This window comes from Pseudonaja textilis, chromosome 2 (genome assembly GCF_049901715.1).
Source record: "Pseudonaja textilis isolate UNSWEBS1 chromosome 2, rPseTex1.2, whole genome shotgun sequence".
NCBI lineage: Eukaryota > Metazoa > Chordata > Lepidosauria > Squamata > Elapidae > Pseudonaja > Pseudonaja textilis.
This window is the reverse complement of record NC_141991.1, coordinates 51,708,210-51,728,575: the sequence shown is the minus strand read 5'-3', so window position 1 is coordinate 51,728,575 and position 20,366 is coordinate 51,708,210. Positions and strand designations below refer to the sequence as shown.

At 38.8% G+C, this 20,366-nt stretch overlaps 1 protein-coding gene across 4 annotated transcripts; it reads right to left on the bottom strand.

Annotated features, from left to right (window-relative positions):
- Positions 1-2,544: 2,544 nt before the first annotated feature.
- On the bottom strand, positions 2,545-20,117 carry CHDH (choline dehydrogenase). 4 transcript variants are annotated; one of them, XM_087923871.1, is made up of 9 exons: positions 19,668-19,827; positions 18,294-18,390; positions 16,771-17,566; positions 12,142-12,293; positions 9,950-10,079; positions 9,456-9,590; positions 8,294-8,436; positions 7,687-7,789; positions 2,545-3,922 (listed from the first exon to the last, which is right to left on the bottom strand). In XM_087923871.1, the coding sequence occupies exons 3-9, from the start codon at positions 17,513-17,515 to the stop codon at positions 3,504-3,506; spliced, it is 1,827 nt and encodes a 608-aa protein (XP_087779997.1). In that variant the 5' UTR covers positions 17,516-17,566; positions 18,294-18,390; positions 19,668-19,827; the 3' UTR covers positions 2,545-3,503. The 4 variants fall into 4 exon arrangements, with proteins under 4 accessions (XP_087779997.1, XP_026579649.1, XP_087779996.1 ...); XM_026723864.2 differs by lacking the exon at positions 18,294-18,390 and having other exon boundaries at positions 19,668-20,117; XM_087923870.1 differs by lacking the exons at positions 18,294-18,390; positions 19,668-19,827 and adding an exon at positions 19,263-19,441.
- Positions 20,118-20,366: the final 249 nt, after the last annotated feature.

Sequence of the window (20,366 nt, the reverse complement as noted above, 5' to 3'; positions counted from 1 at the left end):
CTCTTCCTCCTCAGCCATATAAAACAAACAGGCAGAGAAGGAAGGGAGCAGCCGTCCATCCAGTTGCTTTGAAAAAAGGGTGGCTGGGAGTGAAAAAAGTTGTTTTCAACCACCTCTGTCGGAGTGCTGCACTAGCAGACTCAATGGGGTAGACCTGCGTGGCCGGTGGCTAGAATGCAGTGGCGGCCTCAGCGGGTTGGAGAAGTGCTGTGTTTTTTTCAGTGTGGAAGGAAGGAAGGTAAGGATTCAGGCAGTTGAGAAAGCTGCCTAGCCCAGAGCTGCTGGTAGGGGTGGGGGCGAGGCTGCAGCACACGCCTCGCTTGAATTTCCCAGCCCCAAAAGCGGGAGGGGAGGAAGTATTTTTCAGGCAATGCAGGACAGGAGGCTGGCTGGGATGAACCCTTGTAATGAGAGATTCTGCCGGGCACTTGGAAGCCTGTGTGTGTTTCAGATGGGCCTCCTTTCCTAGAGGGAAAGGAGAGAGGAAGAGAGAGGGGAAGAGAGAGGGAGGGAGAAAGAGAGAGGGAGGGAGAGAGGGAAAGAGAGAAAGAGGGAGGGGGAAAGAGAAGAGAGAAGAAAGAAAAGAAAGAAAAGGGAAAGAAAGAAAGAGAGAAAGGAAGAAAAGGGATAGACAAAAATGGGATAGAAGGAAGGGAGACAAAGAAAGAAAGAGGGAGGAAGGGAGGGAGGAGAAAATGAAAGCTATATGGATGAGTGGATGGATAGATACATGGAAGGAAGGAGTGGGGGAGAGAGAAAAAAAAGGAGAGGAAGGAAGGACACAAACCCTGGCTTCAGAAGACTCTTTGAAACAGCACAGCAATCTGGGGCTGGAAGGGATCTTGGAGGTAATCTTCTAGTCAAACTTGGCAAGTTTAAGACTTGTGGACTTCAAAGTCAAAAACAGGTGAACAATATTTTTACAGAACTATAGATATGTTGAGGCTGGGTATGACAAGGAATGGCTGGGAGGGGAGGGGCCAGGCGAGGCACCCCTTGACGTGAGTGACAATGAGTTGGCCACACCCACCCAGTCACATGATCACCAGGCCACGCCCATCTAGTCACATGGCCACCCCCGGTCACATAGCCACCAAGCCAGGCCCACCCAGTCACGTGATCCTAAGCCATGCCCACCAAATAAGCCACACCCACAGAACCAGAAGTAAAAAAATACCACTGTTGTGGTGGGTTTTGTGATGGGTTAGATATGGGTCACTAGTGAGAGTCTTGTGATGGGATTGTTACATTAGGTGAGGGAGATAAAGGGCTGGATGGGAATGGGCTTGCATGGGTTGGTTGAGAGTCAGTACTGTTTCTGTTTGGCTTGTGTTTGATTTGAATTCTAAGGGCTTGGTAGGCTGAATGTAGATCGATGTGACTGTTGATGGAATGTACAGGGTCTTAGCAAGCCATAGAAGGACCACAAAATAGTGACAGGTTTTGCCCTGTCAAACCCTTGGGGGTTTTGCCCTGTTCAACCCTGTTGAAGCCCTTGGGGATGATGTAACAGGAGCTACCCTGAATGAGAAGCAGGGAATGACTGACAATAGCCCTCTTCCCCAAAGTGAAATTGGGATTGATCCTCTAAACTCGCGTCAGAGAGAGGTAAAAACTGGATCAGGTAAAATTAGAAGGAATGGAGAAGGGAGAATGGGTTATTTGACTGAGATCAAACTTAAGCAGGTTACTCTTGGGGAGCAGGGCAAAGATAAGCTCCAAGTCTAAGACAATGTCTGTGGTTGGCTGAAAGGCAGGGAGGATGGCATTTAGGTAACTGGAGGGGAAAGGAAAAAGAAAAGTGTAGTAGTTTCAGGTCAAGTCAAGGAAGCTATACATTATGGAGCTTGCCGTTCAAATTCTGGCAGTGGATGGACAACTAAGCTGGTGCACATTACTGAAACCTGGCTGTGTGAACTGACCTTTTAGAGACAGGCTCTCCAAGATTCTGAGTTCTTCACTATTCATGATTCTAAGGAAAGGGAAGGAGGATGGTTGTGATACTCATAGAAACCTTGATGGTAATCAAAGGCACTCTAAGGTGATATTGTATCTGTGTGGAGATCAGGCTGTAGAAACAAATAGGGAATCATGCTTGTTGCCAGGCTGCATGGCTAATCTCTTCCTGAAATTGCAGAGTTGGATTTTGAATCCGCTCAGCTGTTTATGCTGGAGTATTTCAATTTTCATGCCTCCATTGGATCAGGACAACCATGAGCTCTTCTTAAATAATATTTGCCCTGATGCATGTAGGTAGTTGCATATTAGAATTCTTCAGTCTCAGTCTACCTACCCATCTTATTCCATCTTATTGCTCTTTCTCTCTTTTTCTGGAGGCCTACGCATACAAAAATGTAGTTTAGAAGTTCCTATAATACAACTCATTGATTAGTTTAACCTTCTGTGTAACTGAGTTAGTTCACTACTAAATCCATCCTCCTATGGGTTAGCTGATTAGCCATTTTTAACAGAACATTTCTCAGTTGTTCTGCTGATTAAAGTCAACTTCCGGTAGTTTTCAATTAAGGAGGCAAACAATCTTGCTTAATGAGACCAATTCAGTACAAGGCATTTATTACTCTCTTAATGTATCTAAACAAGACAAAATAAATTATAGTAATGCCTATAGTAAAAGAGAGCAAAACAAAATAAAAAAAACCTGAGGCTAAACACAATAACTATATTAATTAGAATTTTTTATTCCAGAAATAAAATATTTTTGCAAAGCAGAAGCAGCAAAATTTAATCATGATTATTTCTACTAAAATCATTGCATCACTTTAGTATGACTTCCATCCTTTTCTATTCTTTATTGACAATTGAAAAAAAAATGACCCTAATGCACAAGATACAGAATATAGGTCAAAGAGGTCTAACTTGAACATAATTCTGCTTCAGCTATTTAGAATGACAATTTTATTTCATTCTGAGATTAAATGCTGCCTTGTATACTAGAAAAAAAATACATTTCTATTTTCCCTTATCTTTAGACTGGATGTGGAAAATAAGCAAAATATGAAATTTATTTTTCCTTCCACTGTTTTGTATTAATGTGCAGAATCTGACTTCAATTCTGTGGTAAAAATTTACTGCGCATACCATCAAATATCTATAACAATTCTGTGGTTAATCAGATGTTTCCAATCAAAATATGAAATGAATTAGCCCATCAAATCAAAAGCCATAAACTACATTCTATTTTTGTTATTTTTTCTTCCACTGTTTTGTTCTAATGTACAGAATCTGACTGCCATTCTTCAGCAAAAATTTACTGTGCATGCATCAAATGTCTATTTATAACAATTCTGAAGTTAATCAGATGCTTCCAATCATCTATTATTAATCAATATTAACTGAAGTAAAGCATCATTTCTATTGTACATCTTTTTTCTTGACATTGAAAGTAGATTTGATTTAATGGTATAGAAAAAACATATCATGTGATGCTACACTTTATACAGGAAAAGTAGGCCAAACTTCTCGTATGGTGGCATAGCAAAAAGTTAACGCTGAGTTTCCAGAGTTTTGGGTTTATATACAGGAACATTTTTGTCTTGAAGCGGTGGTAATCCCAAGATAATATCAGCAGCCTTCTCTGCTATCATGATGGTTGGGGCATTTAAATTCCCGCTAACAATACTGGGCATTATTGAGGCATCAACTACTCTTAAATTTTCTGTGCCTATAACTTTGGTCTCAGGATTAACCACAGCCATAGGATCAGAATTCTGCCCCATTTTGCAAGTGCACGAAGGGTGATAGGCACTATCGGATTTTTGTCTTATGAAAGCATCTATTTCTTTGTCAGACTGAATATGTTCCCCTGGTTGAATCTCAGGTCCACGGAATTCTTCAAATGCTTTCTGAGCAAAGATCTCCCTAGCTAATTTCACACACTGGCGAAACTCCCAGACATCTATTTCTGTTAAAAGAAAAAAGAAAACAAAGCCACAATGATTCTGTGTATAACCAACATGAATATTAATGCTACATTCTTTTCTTTTCAGACAACAATTCAGTGTAAAAATGACACATCCTAAGATACAGGAAAGGCAGGTAAGGTTGCTTTTGTATTTTAGTATCAATTCACCATAAAAGAAAGAAAATTTTGAATATAAAATGACGAAAATTGGTTTCCTGTACAGAACATTTAGCAGAATAGCAATTTTGAAATAGCTCTTTGGATATTTAATCCTTCATCCAGGTAATTCTTTATTCCCAAAAGGAAGTCCTAATGATTTGTTGTAGCAAAAATAACCAACATTATTTCAAATGTATATCATTCTGATGTAAATTTACACACACACAGGTACATCCCCACATCCCTACAATTGGCGTATCAACAATAGGATAAGAAGAAATGAAATTCAGAATGGCAACAACTACACAAAAGCCTATAAGGATAGCTTTATTGTAATATAATTAAAAGGTTCAGTTCTATTTCCTTGAGTAGACAACAGCTTTTAATCATCCCATCTTTGTTCATTAGCTCAGCTATGCAAGGATTTCTGCAATAAATGTTTTGTGAATGATCCCTGTTAAAGGAAATAATTATTTAATTTTAAAGTTATGACATGAAATGAAATGAAGAAGATGCAGTGAGAGTTTATTTTATGCAACTGATGGATTACAATCCACAAAAGTATGTGCCATAAAACGTTTATTTTTTAAATATCTGCAAGACTTAAAGTCATAATGGCTCAACATAACAATTTCAGATGCCCAGCCTTGTGATGTGCATTTTTTTCTTCCATAGAAACAAATTGGGGTTCCTCACATGTGTACTAGACCTCCATGCACAAAGGAGATGCTGGCCTTAAGTATGCAACTTTTTGCATAAGGAAATCCAGTTAAACTGGAATGTCTGAAAACTCCAGCATAATGAAGTCTCTGACCTTGTTTGGACATTAAATAAGCCAGCATTTTTCCAAATTGCTCAGTAAGATTGAACAAACACATCAAAGTGCACTGCCTTAGCAATCCTGATTAATCATGATCTAAACAGAGAACATATTTCTTCATTAATGAAAACAGAGCTAAAAACCCCTGGTCCTTGATTTGTTTCTTTCCAAACTGCGATAACTGGCATTTCAACCCCAAACAAATGAAAATCTGAATCCAAGAATAAAAATTTGCTTTAGGTTCTGGCTAGTTAAGAGGAGAAACTCTGGCCAGTTGCTCCTGAGCCCCTTCCCCATCTTAAAAGAGGTCTGATCCTTATAGTAAGTCAAAGTAGGTGGGAAGAGTTACGTTTTTAAGGCACTTAAAATGGGAGGGCTGTATGAATCTCTGGAGAGATGCTTACAGGTAGTCCTTGAGAAACTCCTTTATTGGTATCAGCAATGTACTCATTAAGCGAAGCGGTCGTTAAGTCAAACTGGGATTGTGCTTATGATCTTATTTGAGGTTTCCTTTGCTTTACAATCATATAAAAAGCTTGTAAATGTGAGGACCGGAGGTGAAGTTACTTTTTCATCACTGCTGTAATTGCAAGCTGTCCCTAAATGAGTTGTTGAACAAGGACTGTCTGTATGCCCCAGGGCAGGTGCAGCAAAAAACAAGCCTCGCTTTCTGGATACTACTCGATGAATTACTGTGTCTGACAATCCTGACAAACTTTTAGAGAACAGGAGACTTAGATATAATGGGAAAACAGTACTTGGACTCATTTTACACATGGCAAAGGATAACCTTTACTAGATAATACAGTCACTATTCCATGTTTGACAAAGTTCGGGACTGAAGGAAGATACAAAGAAATAGGAAATGCCATCAAAATAAGACTACCAGTGCACTATGCCAGTGGTTCCCAAACTTTTTCAGTCCATTGCCCCCTTGGTGCTACAAACTCATCCTCAATGCCCCCCACCCAGGGGCAGGATTCAAATTTCTGTGGGTGTGGCCTAATTTGAGGGTGTGGTTTGCTGGTAACGTGATTGGGTGTGCGTGGCTTGCTGGTCATGTGACTGGTGGCATGGCTTGCTGGTCACGTGACTGGGTGGGCGTGGTTTGGTGACTGGCAAACCAGATACAAGTGGTCCTCACTTAATGGCTGGTTGCTTAGCAAGTGTTCTAATTTTTGACTGGTTTCCCCAGAACTACTTGACCTGTTTTTGGAGTTTTGACAGCCATGCACACACACATACTCCCTTCCAACCCTGCTAGAGCAGGTCATTGGACTAGAATCAACAAAGCATCTCTGATTAGATTCTAGTAGTGAATAAAATCTAATCAGAGATGCTTTGACGATTCTTGTTGATTTATTTGTATTTCTTTATTTTATGTTGCTGAATTGCATTGACATGTGTGTCCCTTCTTGTGCACAACCCAGAAGCTTTTGTGATTCTTCGCAGCAAAAATTACCAACCTGTGGCTTTGCTCTACTTTTCAAACATGCCGGCACTGCCGCGTTCTAGGTGCCGGCCCCGCAGGTCCACCCCATTGAGCCTGCTGCACTGGAAGGACCTGCCCAAGCAAGTTCGAGCGGAGCGGTGCACCAAATCAATGGGGTGAGCCTGGGAGAAGAAAAGAGAGAGAGAGAAAAGAGAGAAAGAGAGAAGGAAGAAAAGAAAGAGAAAAGGGAAAGAAAAAGGGACAAAGAAAGGAGGAGGGATGGAGGGGGGAGGGTGTGAGAGAGGGAGAGAGAGAGAGAGAGAGAGAGACCTGATGCATCAGATTGAAATGAGGCCTAGTTAAGAGGCCCTTTTCCACACTGAAACATCTTTGCCAGCATCTTTGCCAGCACATTGAAACATCTTTGGCTTCTATTAATTAAAGGTTTTATGGATGAAACATGGCCAAGACTATCAGGAAGCTCTCACATTTTGTTGAGGCTTTAAACAGGATCCACTGGACCAGATCTCCACTCTAAAAAATTACTTTTCCCCAATGTATTACAGTGCCAATTCTGAAGAAATCAAAACCAAAATGTATTGGTAAATTATGAGAACACACACACACACACACTCCCTTCTAACCCTGCTGGAACAGGTGATTGGACTAGAATAGATATCTCATTATCTTTCTTCTCCCTCCCTCCTTCTTTATTTCTTTTTCTTTCTGTCCCTTCCTTCCATCCCCCCTTTCTTTGTCCCTTTTTCTTTCTTTCCCTTTTCTCTTTCTCTTCTTCCATTTCTCTCTCTCTCTCTTTCCTCTCTCTTTCCCTCTCTCAGGCTCACCCCATTGATTTTGTGCACCGTTCCGTTCAGACTTGCTTGGGCAGGTGCCTCCGGTGCAAGGGGCTCAATGGAGTGGAACGTGGCAGTGGGATGTTTGAAAAGGAGAGCAAAGCCACTCTGGCTTTGCTCTCTGATTCCCAACGCTGCATTCGGGGCGGAGCTCCTTGCACCAAAGCGTGCAAGTCAATGGGATGATCCTACAGGACGTTGCCTTGAACGCGGTGGCGGCAGGATTTTTTCTCACCCCTGAATTGTGCCCCGCTGCTCACCTCCAGTGCCCCCCTGCTGCCTCTTAGCACCCCCCTGCCAGCCCCCTTGCCTCTCAGCACACCCCTAAGGCATCCCACTGCCCCCAGGGGGCGGTACCACCCATTTTGGGAACCACTGCACTATGCCATTGTCTATAGAAGGTGTAATTGTCTATATTGTGAGGGTAACTATAGAAGGTGAGCTTAATTTCCAAGCTGGAAAAAAACAAAGACTAGAATATAGATAATTCTGCATTTACCTGTTGACAAATAATTAGGCTCAAGGATTGGATGCTCAGTAGGGTCTGAACTCTTCAGCTTCAGCTTTCCTACACTGGTACTTCGCATAGGCCCAACATGGACCTGTAACAATCCAAAAAGATCCATGTTATATGGCATTTAGGGGTTCATTATAGAATAACTAACGGGATTCATAGAAATTTGGGGTTTCGTGGGTTATTGAGACACTGCAATGGTTGATTCAGACAATTATTCCAGGTTTCAAAGCTTGGTTTCTATGTCTTTCATTACACACTGGCTTTGAAGTCAGTCACATCTTGTGTTAATTTGGAGCTCTTATATTCAAATGAGGGTAGTTTGTTTAATATTGATTAACAAACACAAGAGATTCACAAAACCCTTTACAATGGGAAGGTGTCTTCTTAGAGTTATAGGATGAATTACATTGTATACTAATTGAAAGAGAACCTACGTCATCTCTGGTTAAGCCTTTGTCCCACCAACAAAGGGACTGGGAATTATTTCCAAATATGGTTCTTTAATTATACAAACAAATGAACAAATACATTCCAGGAAAATATTTCTGTCCAGTGGGCATTGTATGCAGTAATTCATATTACTACTCACCTGATAAGCTTCCAACTGTGAAGCAACTCGCCCATGGTCAATCACCTGAGAAGGGAGGAAGTGGAATTGGATATCTGGGTGACAAATGCCCGGACGACTTCTTATAAATCCACCAGTTTCTAAATGGGCAGTGGCTCCTTCTCCTGAAAGATGGAACACCAAACACCAGATACTTAATTAATGAAAATGGAAGCATGAGGATTTCAAAAAATCATTTTACATTCCCTGTATTTTATATTACATTCTGTTTTAAACTTTCATCATACACAGTAAAAGTTGTGTCTGAGTCTCATTACCTTTGTGGTTGGAGTCTAGTTTGCAGGGCATAATTATCGCCTGCTTTTGGGACTGTTACTTGTTAGATGATGCATCTTGTAAGCCATAATTTGTTGAACAAGCCACAGTGGCCTCGGTCATAAGTAACATGATAGCACAAAATATGGTTTACGAAGCAAGAGTGTTAAGAGTCACATATGTTAATTCAAAACAAACCCAAATCATATTATACCTTATGAAATAAAGAGCATGTCTTATTTATCATGAAAGCATTCACAGTTCAAACAGGTTTTCTTTTCACCTTAGAACTTATAACATGAAATGTACTTTGTAATCAGATATAATTGCTTTTATATATTATTTGATGATTTTAAAATATTTTTAAAATATATAATACATTCATATTAATTTATTTTAAATTGCCATAGCTGTCATAAAATTATTGCACTTGAAAATGTTAAGTTATTAACATGGAATAGTGACAGTACTTTATTAAGAATTATTGATCAGCACACAAGAAAACCAGTGTTGTTATAAAACAGTAACAATAGCTATTTGTGCTTCTATTCTAACCATTCTTTGTCTTGCTGCAACAAATCTTAGAATTCTAAAGAATTTCTAGAAACAGGAACTTCCTGTTTGTTACAAGAGATTTAACAACTATGCATTTTTAAAAAAAATCCAATGGAACAAAGCTACTTGTAAACATAGTCTGAAATTCTGAAAAACCCTTGATTTCCTTATCTGGAATGAAAATGTGTCAAATGAATCATCTACAAGAAAAAACAATTATGAATGGACATGTTCATTAAAGCTTTATTTTAAAACCTGATTTTATATGTCTAGCAAATGTAAACAGAACAAGATATATAACTCTAAATCATACCTGTGGATTTCCAGAACCATTCAAGACCAATTTTGATCATCTGAAGAGGCTTTTGTGATTTATACAGCGTCACAGGTTGAGTGCACATATGCTGTATGTACACTTCCAAATGATCTTGGAGATTCTGGCCAACTCCTAGTAGAAATGACAAGAAATGTCTAATATATATATATATACACTACAAATATTTACAACTATACTTATAAATACAGTATATGGAATTGGGAGAATGCAGCACAGCTTTTGGTTTCAAAAGCAGAAAGGCCTTTCAAATGCCCGCGGGTGCCTACACAGCACTTGTCTGCAACTCTGTAAATGAAATTGGCCGTTCCTAGGATTATGTGACTACTAAGAAGGGAATTCATATCACCCTAAGACAAGACAATGCTGACTTAAGGAGTTCTTGGCAGAGGCTATGTGAACATCTCAAACACCTTTTACTTTCAAATCCAACACAACCTTACATGGAGCTATACTGAATCTATCATACACACCTGAAAGATGGCAGACAACAGGGATTCCTAATTTTTTAAGATCATCCGCATTCCCAACTCCAGATAGCATAAGTAACTGTGGAGAATTTATGGCGCCACCACTTAAAATAACTTCCTTACTAGCAAAAACCTGAAATAAAATAATAGCAATGTAAGCAGACTAAATTTTGATAGAATAAAGTCAATACAAAATAATGTTATTGATTTGTAGCCCGCAGTTTTCATACTCTTTGTGTTATATCTAGAAGTTTTGTAATTTCAACAGTTTGAAATTATTAAAATATGCTCTATCATATATTTTTAAGTAAACTTTCCTCTTAAGCAATGCTAATATTTCCTCTCCATCCAAACTTATTTGCTACACTTTTCTCCTTGTTAACATAAATTATTCTTCAAAACGTAATACTGAATCAAAGGCTTTTATTAGTGCAAACAATGTATTGTTCTCCTTTCAAATGCCTCTTTTCCCCCTAAAATGTATCCCCCATTACTCAAATAATCCCATTAAAATAAATGTTTGCTTTGTATCATCAATCAAAAGAATAATTGTATCATATATCATCAACCCAAAAGAATTAACATTCTGAAGATCAAAAAAAAAATACTGGGTTCTCGCATTCTTCTATTGAATAGTCAGTCATCTGGCAGCACAAATCTGCAAATGACTAATGATACCCTTTATTTCTCTGAAAAAGAGTTATTCCAAAAAGATGATCGCTTTTCCTTCAGACATCTGTTATCATCCTTTCTAATTTAAAGTTTACAATTATTAAGTTTTAGTGTATTTTATTACAGTTCCTGCTAAACACTGAAATAATAATAGTGGTCTACAAGGAACAGTGCAACTGAAAACAATATAGCATTGAAAGATATAGCTAGACTTATCCATTTATAGTGTGGCTAATTCCATAGTACAATTTTAACAATGTAATGCATTCTTCAAAAACTTCCACGCTACATTTTATACTACTGCAATTATAGCATAGGAAAACAATTTGTCTTGTGAGCTGCCTTTTTTATTTAAAGAAAGAGCAGGAATAAACTATGTTTACAATTGACAAGAAGTTACCATTAAGATTTTCTAATTTTAAGCCTGGAACTATTGCATTTGAACTTATTAATAAATGAGCTGGACCCAGAGGTGAAAGAATTGCATCCAGAGTTGCTGATATCACTAAATAAAATAACTCAAAACATGTTAAAGTATCTATGAAAGCTCCAACTTAATGTAGTGAAAGGGCATTCAAAACAGTAGGGCAGTTCAAGATAGCAAAATGTCAATTATCAAAGGAAAAAAACCTGAAGATTCATTAAAATTGTCAAATCTGTTGATCATGTAATTGCATTTACAGAGTCCTGGTGGCGCAATGGTTAGAATGCAAACTCTGCCCTCAGTCTGGAGTTTGATGCTGATGGGCTCAAAGTTGACCCAGCCTTCCATCCTTCCAATGTAAAATGAGGAGCCAGATTATTGGGGGCAATATCTTGATACTGTAAACCGGTTAGAAGGCTGTAAAGTACTGTGAAGCGGTATATAAGTCTAAGTGCTATTGGTAGTGTTATGCTGGTTACCATAGTATTTGTTCTTTGTCATCTGGTTTATGAGTCCATTAAATAACAGTAAATTTTGTTGTGATTCTTACAATGGCTAATTGTTTTTGTTTCTATTCTTGATTTTTTCCTTGCTTTTGGTTCCTCCTTCTCATATGCTCTAGTTTGGTTCACATGTCACAAGAAGTATTTAAAAAATTACTCAGACGTTTGAAGGAAAGTATTAGAACTTAGTAAATACAGATTTCTCTCTCTCTCTCTCTCTAAAATATTAGAATGATAGGACCCTCAACGAAAGAAATACCTATTTTCAAACCAGTATGGATTTCATTTCTAGAAGTTATGGGCAGGGAGGGGGAAACTCTACTAACTTAAAAGCCAACATAAAGGGGAAACTGAAATTAACCCCATCTGCAGAATGGAGTGGTACCCATTATATTTTGATCAGGTTACTGCAGTGCTTTATTGAGATTAATATGTGAGATGGATTTGAAGTGTCAGTTGTATTTTGCTCTTATTTCAACAAGAAAAGAAGCTTTACTACAACTCCAATTGTAGAGCCAGAAATGCAAAGTTAGTACAAGTTGATTGCTAGTTGATTTTCTTTTCAGAATGAAAGAAAGAATACTGTACATCCTTACCTTTTTCTTTTCTCCATTTTTAATATACTCAATACCAATTGCTTTGGTCCCCTTAAATAAAACTTTGGTAACAAGTGTACTGACTTCTGCAGACAGGTTTGGACGTGATAAAGCAGGACGAAGATACGCACTAGCTGTATTCCACCTTTTGCCTACAAAATACATGTTTTTATTGTAACAGTAACCAATACATATAATGTATGATATCTCAGTATGGTAAACTGCTCTGGGAAAATCTGGTTTTAAATTTTTAATGAATAAAATAAATACCAAAATAATTTTATCTGTTCTACTGTGATTATATATTAACATTTTTTAAAGTAATTACTGTAGTCCACAACAACATTCATCAAGGCAGAGCAATAACACATATTTGTTTTAAAAAGACAAAAATGCTAAAACAATATTTCTGTCTTTGTCAACAGCAATGGCTCATGCCCCACATTTCCTAATCGTACCACAACTAATTGCAATGATCTACTACATATTGATTTTACAGAAGATAACATTGAAAAGGCACTACACAAACTAAAACCGTCTCTATCTATTGGCCCTGGTGGATTATGTGCCTACTTCTTAAAAAAGCTTTCCACTGCCATAGTTGAACTACTAAGCACAATCTACGAGATATCTTTTAGATCTAGCACTTTGTTCGACCTATGGTCATTAGACATAGTCATTCCTATCTTCAAAAAGGGAGACCCCCAGCCTAGTTGAAAATGACAGACCAATTTCATTATGTTGTGTCACCTGCCTTTAAAGTCATGGAATCAATCATCAACTAATCCATTACCCTCCGCTTGGAGACAAACAACCTACTCTCTAACAGTTTGGTTTCAGGGAAACTTTGTCCTGTAATCTACAACTCCTACACTGCAAAAACATTTGAACTACACAACTCGACCAGAGTAAAGCAATAGACACAATTTACATAGACTTCTGCAAAGCCTTTGATTCAGTAGTACATGACAAACTACTGTTAAAACTGCTCTTACGGCATTTCTGGATCACTACACAAATGGATAGCTGCAAATTCTGTCAAATAGGCAACAAGTAGTCAAAATAAGGAATGCCCTATCAAACCCAGTTCTAGTTAACAGCGGTATCCTCCAAGGCAGAGTTCTAGAACCCACTCTCTTTCTAATTTACATAAATGACCTCTGCGATCATATTAAAAGCAACTGTGTCCTCTTCGCTGATGACGTAAAACTATTTAACATCACTGACAATGCTGCTGTCCTATAAAGCGACCTTGACTATGTGTCAGAATGGTCAAACAATTGGCAACTCCAAATCTCAACCAACAAATGCTCTGTCTTACACATTGGCAACAAAAATCAGAACACTAAATACAAACTGGGAGGATACAATCTCATAGACAGCCCTCACTCTGTCAAGGACCTAGGGGTACTCATTTCAAAAGACCTAAGCCCCAGAGCTTACTGTAACAACATTGCCAAAAAGGCATTAAGAGTTGTTAACCTAATTTTGTGAAGCTTCTTCTCCGGTAACATTGAACTTCAAACCAGGGCATACAAAACCAATACAATCCCCAAATTTCAATCTACCTCTTCAGTTGATTGACTGGTTTAACATTGCCTTGATTTAGATTCCATTTACTTCTCTAACTTGATATTGAGGAAGATGTTTGAGCACATCTAGAAGTTCCTTGCACTCAGATTACTATACAGTATCAGATGTGATACTGATGGTGCCTCTTTCTAAAATTCTGGATGAATTCATCCTAGCAATTCATACAGAATATTAAATAAATGAAAAAGGCCCAGACAGAGCCATATAGAACACCGTATTGCTTGTACTAAACAATCTCCCTTTGGCTTTTACACTGAGAAAGTCTGGAATCACCTTGAATAATGCCACTAAAGTTCAACTCTATTGGAGAGTCCATAAGGATAGCATGGGATTAAATGCCAGCAAGAGGTTTCAAGAGAGTAGGGCACTCAACCCATTCAGCTCTCAGCAAAAAATCTACCAAAGTGATTATAGTGGTCTTAAAATCAATCCAAATGCATAAGGGACTGTGTCAGCTGCCACCTCATGCTCTCTTGTGCTTCGATACCATGCGGTGACAGTCTGCCATGACTATATGGATGGGGGGCAAAGGGGGAATGTTTGGGGAAAGTGAAAGTAAAGGCTGCTTGGTGAAAGTGAGAGTAACTGTTGCATTCCTCCTCCAACACTGCTTGCTTTATCTCCCCAAAACAGTGTTTCAGGGTCACCTGGCTGGGAAAAAAAAATCACAGCTACGTACCAACCTACCTTGGAAGTGACCATTCTGAAAACATCTTGCTTGAGCCTGATTGGTCATTGGGGGAGCAGTGACTGGACATAGCTAAGGGAGGGAAAAGTGGAACTTAGGGATTTTGGCGTGCTATTCGCACAATTCTGGCTATGCACTATTGCAGTGCACTAGATTTCTAATAAAACTATACCTTTCTCAACAAATTGAGCCAAGGGTTGTTTCTATTTAGAGGTTTAAGTTTGTGGCAGGTGTGACAGACTGTTATAATTTTGTTTAACTTTTCCCATAAACAATGAGTGTCAAATGCCTACAAAATCTTTAAGTCTGGCCCGCAGTACTGGTCCTAAATCTACATTGTTGCTATATTCTAGCATCTATTTCAATTTTAACAGCTGCATTGTAGACAATTACAATTATCTAAGGATCAAGCAAAAACAGTTTTAAGTCTCAGTTCTGGATTTGTATGCCAAACCTCTTGCCTTGGCAAAAGAAGTATCTACCTTTCCACACAACCTTTAAAAAAGAAACAAGTTAAACGAAAACCAGATGGTTAATGTGCTATCATTCAGTTGTGTTCTACTGTGTATTTAACGTGGAAAGAAACTGAGCTGTCAGCCAAAATAAACATTTCCAGTGAACCAGCAAATGAATAAAGTTAATACTGGCTATGAATTTATAATTTATTTATTTATAAAATGAATAGGCCACTCATCTTACCTCAGGCTAATTCTGGGCGGCTTACAATAAAAAATAAAAACTATATAAACTGAAAACATAAATAAGTTAATTTAATCCCATGTTCATATTGATTTATCAAGATTAAGCATTTCCTTGTGGAAATTTTGTTAGGTATATGTATAGGCACTATGCTGGTAGGAGGAATACTTCAACTTTGATTTTTGTCCAGAGCATTTTACAAGACAGATAAACTTATCAGAAACGTTAATTTTATGATGTATCCTACAAAGTAAGTTCTTCCATAATGAATATTTAAAATCCATTGTTACTTGGTATAAGGTTTATGCTATAATTGTTTTATTTTATTCACAGTTGTACTTTGAAATGAAGAGTTAACTTGAATTGAGCAGTTTCTGCGGAAAGTGTCAAAACAGGCAAAAATGGGGAAATAGCTTTAGGATGCACACAGTACTCCTTTTGTATATGTGTCAATGTCACATATGCGTTTATAAAGGGACAGGCTTGCATCACAACATCACCTCTGTCCTGTTGCCTGTTTTGACACATTTCTCTGGAAGCTGCTACTTTAATAGTCCAAAACAATCTATGCTGAGGAGAAACTGTGGCTGATGCTATCAACCCTCAGACCAGGAATAAATATATCAGTCGCTGTGTTGACTTTTCACTGATAAATTCACACTAATAATTAAATTTAGAAAGTTTCTCATTTTTCTATTAAATAAAATTATTTACAAAATCTTAATATGGATAGCCCTCGATTCACAAGATTTGTTTTTGGGTCATTCAAAGTTACAATGGCACTGAAAAGATTGACTCACACCCCTGTCTCAGCATCCCCACAATTACATTATCAAAATTAGGTGCTTGGCAAATGGCATATATATATTTAATATAACCATTTCTGTGTCCCACAACCATGTAATCACAATTTGCAACTTTCCTTGCTGGCTTCCACAAGCAAAGTCAATGGGGGAAGCTGTATTTGCTTAATGACCATTTACTCACTTAGAGCAAGGATCTTCAAACTTGGCAAGTTTAAGACTTGTGGACTTCAACTCCCAGAATTTCTGAGCTAACATGACTGGAGGAGGAATCCTGGGAGTTGAAGTCCACCAGCCTTAAAGCTGTGAAGTTTGAAGACCCCTGACTTGGAGTCATTCTATGATGGCAATAGGCCATCTCTAAATATGATATATATAAAAATATGCAACAGCAGTGATTCACTTCACAACAATAGCACAAAAAAAGGTTGTGAAATTGAGTGTGATTCATTTAACAACCAACTTGCTTAGCAACAGAAATTCTGGTCTCAATTGTCATTGTAAATTGAGGATTATTTGTATTATTAAACATTTTGGGAGTGTTAGTTCAATTACCTAATGTCATTTAAATTTAAAAATTAAATGAAATTTAGGTTTGATATACAGCCCTCAATATTCCACTCAAATACCAGGAATAACCCTTGTCCCTCCCCCAAAGTTTCACACCTCTGGTCTAGTCCAAACTCTTTCTCAACTCACGTTATTAGGCCCTTAAAAGAAAACATCAGCAATTATGGGCTTTTTTTTATTATGAAAAAGTTTCCAAACCATTGTAAGAATTTACAATGACTAGTGTGCATGGCTACTGCAGAACATGGCTTCTAAATTGAACATGTCAAAGCTAACCTTTATATATGGTCATATCCATCCAGCCAAAGCCTTCTTGTTGAAAACCGTTCATATCGTCTGTGAAAGGGTACCCAGCTTGCTGAGCTGCATCCAGGAATGCACAATGAAGAGGGTTTTTTGTTTTTCCCCTTGACACATGAAGTGGGCCGTCCCCTCCTCGATAAAGATCAGCCCCCAACTCATGAGTTTGTGCTTTCTTAAAATACGGCAAACAGAACTCATAGTCCCATCCAACAGCCCCTTCTTTGCTCCACCTGTTATAATCTTCTGCATGGCCTCGAATGTACACCATGGCATTGAGGGATGAGGAACCACCCCAGACTCGTCCTCTCGGCCAATACAGGATCCGATTATCCATGTGTTTTTGTGGTGTTGTATGGTAGTACCAGTTATATTTCTCATCACAGAGATTGTAAGTTAAAGCAGCAGGCATATGAATCTTCCACAATAATTGTTTGCTACCTAAAACAGTATCTTTTGGACCTGCTTCAAGTAGCTTCACAGTGTTGTGAGGATCTTCAGTCAATCGGTTGGCTAAAACACATCCTGCAGACCCAGCTCCGACTATTATATAATTGAAAGAGTCCATATTTTTAGAATTAACTGGAGAGGATGGTTGTGAAGATCTCATCTTTTGTCCATTAAAAGCTTTTGAACTCTTCAGTATACATCTTTTGAATAATTCTTTGTGGGTTTGACAAATAAAGCCATGCTTTTGAGCACCTTTGATTAAGAAAGACATTATTTCCTGTGTTATTTCAGATGTAGTCAATATGGGTCCAAATATTCTGACCTAAAAAGGGAAAAATGATGTTAATAAAATGAAATGTAACACAAAAAGAATATATAGTAATGTACGATATAAAATTGTATTTAAGTCACTGTATCATTTAAAATGGCTTAAATCATACATTTTAAGCACAAAAATTGAAATATTGGGAGAGGCAGGATAAAAGACATAAAATTTGAATTTCTTTTAATGGTTGGAATAGAATAGAATACTTTATTGGCCAAGTGTGATTGGACACACAAGGAATTTGTCTTGGTGTAAATACTCTCAGTATACATAAAAGAAAAGATACATTCATCAGGAGTCGAGAATCGTAAGGTATGACACTTAATGATAGTCATAGGGTACAATAAGCAATCAGTCATACTCGGAAACAGTCAATATAAATCTTAAGTATACAAGTGACAAAGTTACAGTCATACAGTCACAAGTGGGAGGGGATGGGTGATAAGGAGTGATGAGAAAATTTAAAAGTAATAGTAGTGCAGACTTTGTAATAGTTGGACAGGGTTGAGGGAATTATTTGTTTACCAAAGTGATGGCTTTTGGGAAAAAACTGTTAGGTTAGTGTTAGGTTATTTTGAAACTTTTACTCCCACTGAAAAATTTTCTCACTTAATGGATTGTTAAACAAAATACTTTGTAGTTCCTCACTCACATTTCATCGAATTGTGGCAAAACTCATCTATTACTTTGTATTTCTCAAAAGCAAAACCACTTTCAACATTACCTCTTATTCACTAGTTGTATTTCTCTTTTTATAGACCTTCTGGAGAACTGTGGGGTATCAGGAGAATGGAAATGTCCAAGGTAGGTTGGTATGAGTTCTTTCAAAAAGACAAAACTAAGTTTGATTTAGGTATTTTGGTTTTTTTTTCCCCATTCACTTTTAAACCAGCCCACTTCTTTTATTTATTTTTGTCAATTGCTTACAAGATAATAGGTATAAGTAAAAAACATAGTTATGAATACATGGATACATAGAAGAAAAATAAAAAATAAATAAAAGAAACAATAAGACAGGGACTGTAGGCACGTTGGTGCGCTTATGCATGCCCCCTTTCTTCTCCTACCCCCCCCCTTTTGGGCACTGATCCTCCTGATATGTATTCAGAAACATGCATTAAATCAAATTAAATCCAATATGGATTCAAGTGTCCATATGATGACTTTGGAGAAAGGTCACTCCACACAATGATCCTAGTCCTCAGGCTATGCAAAGCAGTAGGTTTGTGTAGGTTTTCCACCTTGAGCCAGAAGCTACTGGGGTTTTTTTATTTACCGCCCTGAGCTCTGGGGTCGCAAGGCAGAAGGTATGCTGTATCCCCTCATTTTATCTTCTTGCCAACCCGATGGGGTGAATTAATAGTGTGAGAATGATCTCCTTGATCAAGGGGGAATTTAAACCTGTCTCTCACTATATATACCTTGTCCAATACAGTAAAGTGCACTTCTTCTGAGATTTCACTCCCCTTTAAATAGTGAAGTTTCAAACATTGACCACGCACATTTAAAGTCCTGCTTCAAGTCCCATTTCATGAAATGCAGAACCGAGATTAATTTCATGCAAAACAATACGGTAGTTTTCATTGATTTTCAGGAAAGGAGCGAGGGTGGCGCGAATATGACACAGCTTTGGATTCTTGGTTAGGGTTCTTGGTTAAAGCTTCAGATTTCACAGAAATCAAAAGGATGGTACCTTCTTTCACATCGCCCACCCTCCTTCGCTCAGCCCTAGGGCAAAAGGCTCCCGTTTCCACGGGCTAAGAAAGCCGGCCCTTCCTTTCCCTCAATCAGTGGAGGGAGGGATATGTACTCGTTGCACAAGAAGACCGGCTTCTTTTTCAAGGCCAGCTGAATTCCGCGGAAAGTTCCAGCTCGGGTTACTGACTTTGAAGCGGGAGGCGTGGCGGGGCGGGGGCGGAGACAACAAGAGGTCGCGTTTCTCTGGCAACCCAACCCACTCCGCCGTGCCGAGCATTCTCTCTCTCTCTCTCTCTCTCTCTCTCCCCCTCCCCCCGCCATCACAACTCTGCCTCATAAAATCAACGTCCTCTGCCAACGGAACCCCGCCCACCCGGCACGTGCTGCTTCACCCACTCACACGGGCTAAGCTTGGCGCGCGGCGCTGCGTCTCCCGGGAGTGCTGGAGCTTCGCTTCATTCCTCTCGCCAAACTCCCACGGACCTGGCTCCTCGTGCGGCCGTGAGGAGGAGCGGAAACTTTCGAGCGCCGACTTTCGGCTCTGATGTCGGGCATATGCCCAGTCCAAAGAGCAACCGGGCAGGCACTAGAAGGAGGCGGGCTTCTGCGGGGGTTGGACTGCCAGGACCCTCCAAATTAGTTAGATGGAGGCGTCTTGTTCCTCTCCTCCCACTTTTTAGTTCCTGGACGGAGTGCGCGGAGAAAGGTGCGGGGTGACATTACTAGGCGGGCCAGCCCTCCGAGGTGGTGTGATCGCTCGCAACAGTAAGGCCTCCCGAGTCTGACAGCAGGTCGGTTTCAGAGAAGCGGCTTGAGTATATAGCGTTTTTTTCTCCACGTCGTTCCTCACCTGGATCAAAATGAAAGATTTTCCAGCTGAAAGCATAGGCTCCTTTCAAGTTGTTCTCCTTCCCCTCTCCATGCTACAGTTCTCCATACTCTTTTACAAGAGTAATACGTTCAATAAATAAATAAATTTTAGTAATTCCAAACAACTTAATTATTTGTGTCTTGACTTTTGAAAAAACTTTTTTTTTTGACAACTTATATCTGTTTCTTATCTATCCTGGTGTGGAAGGATACTGACCTTTTCCCTACT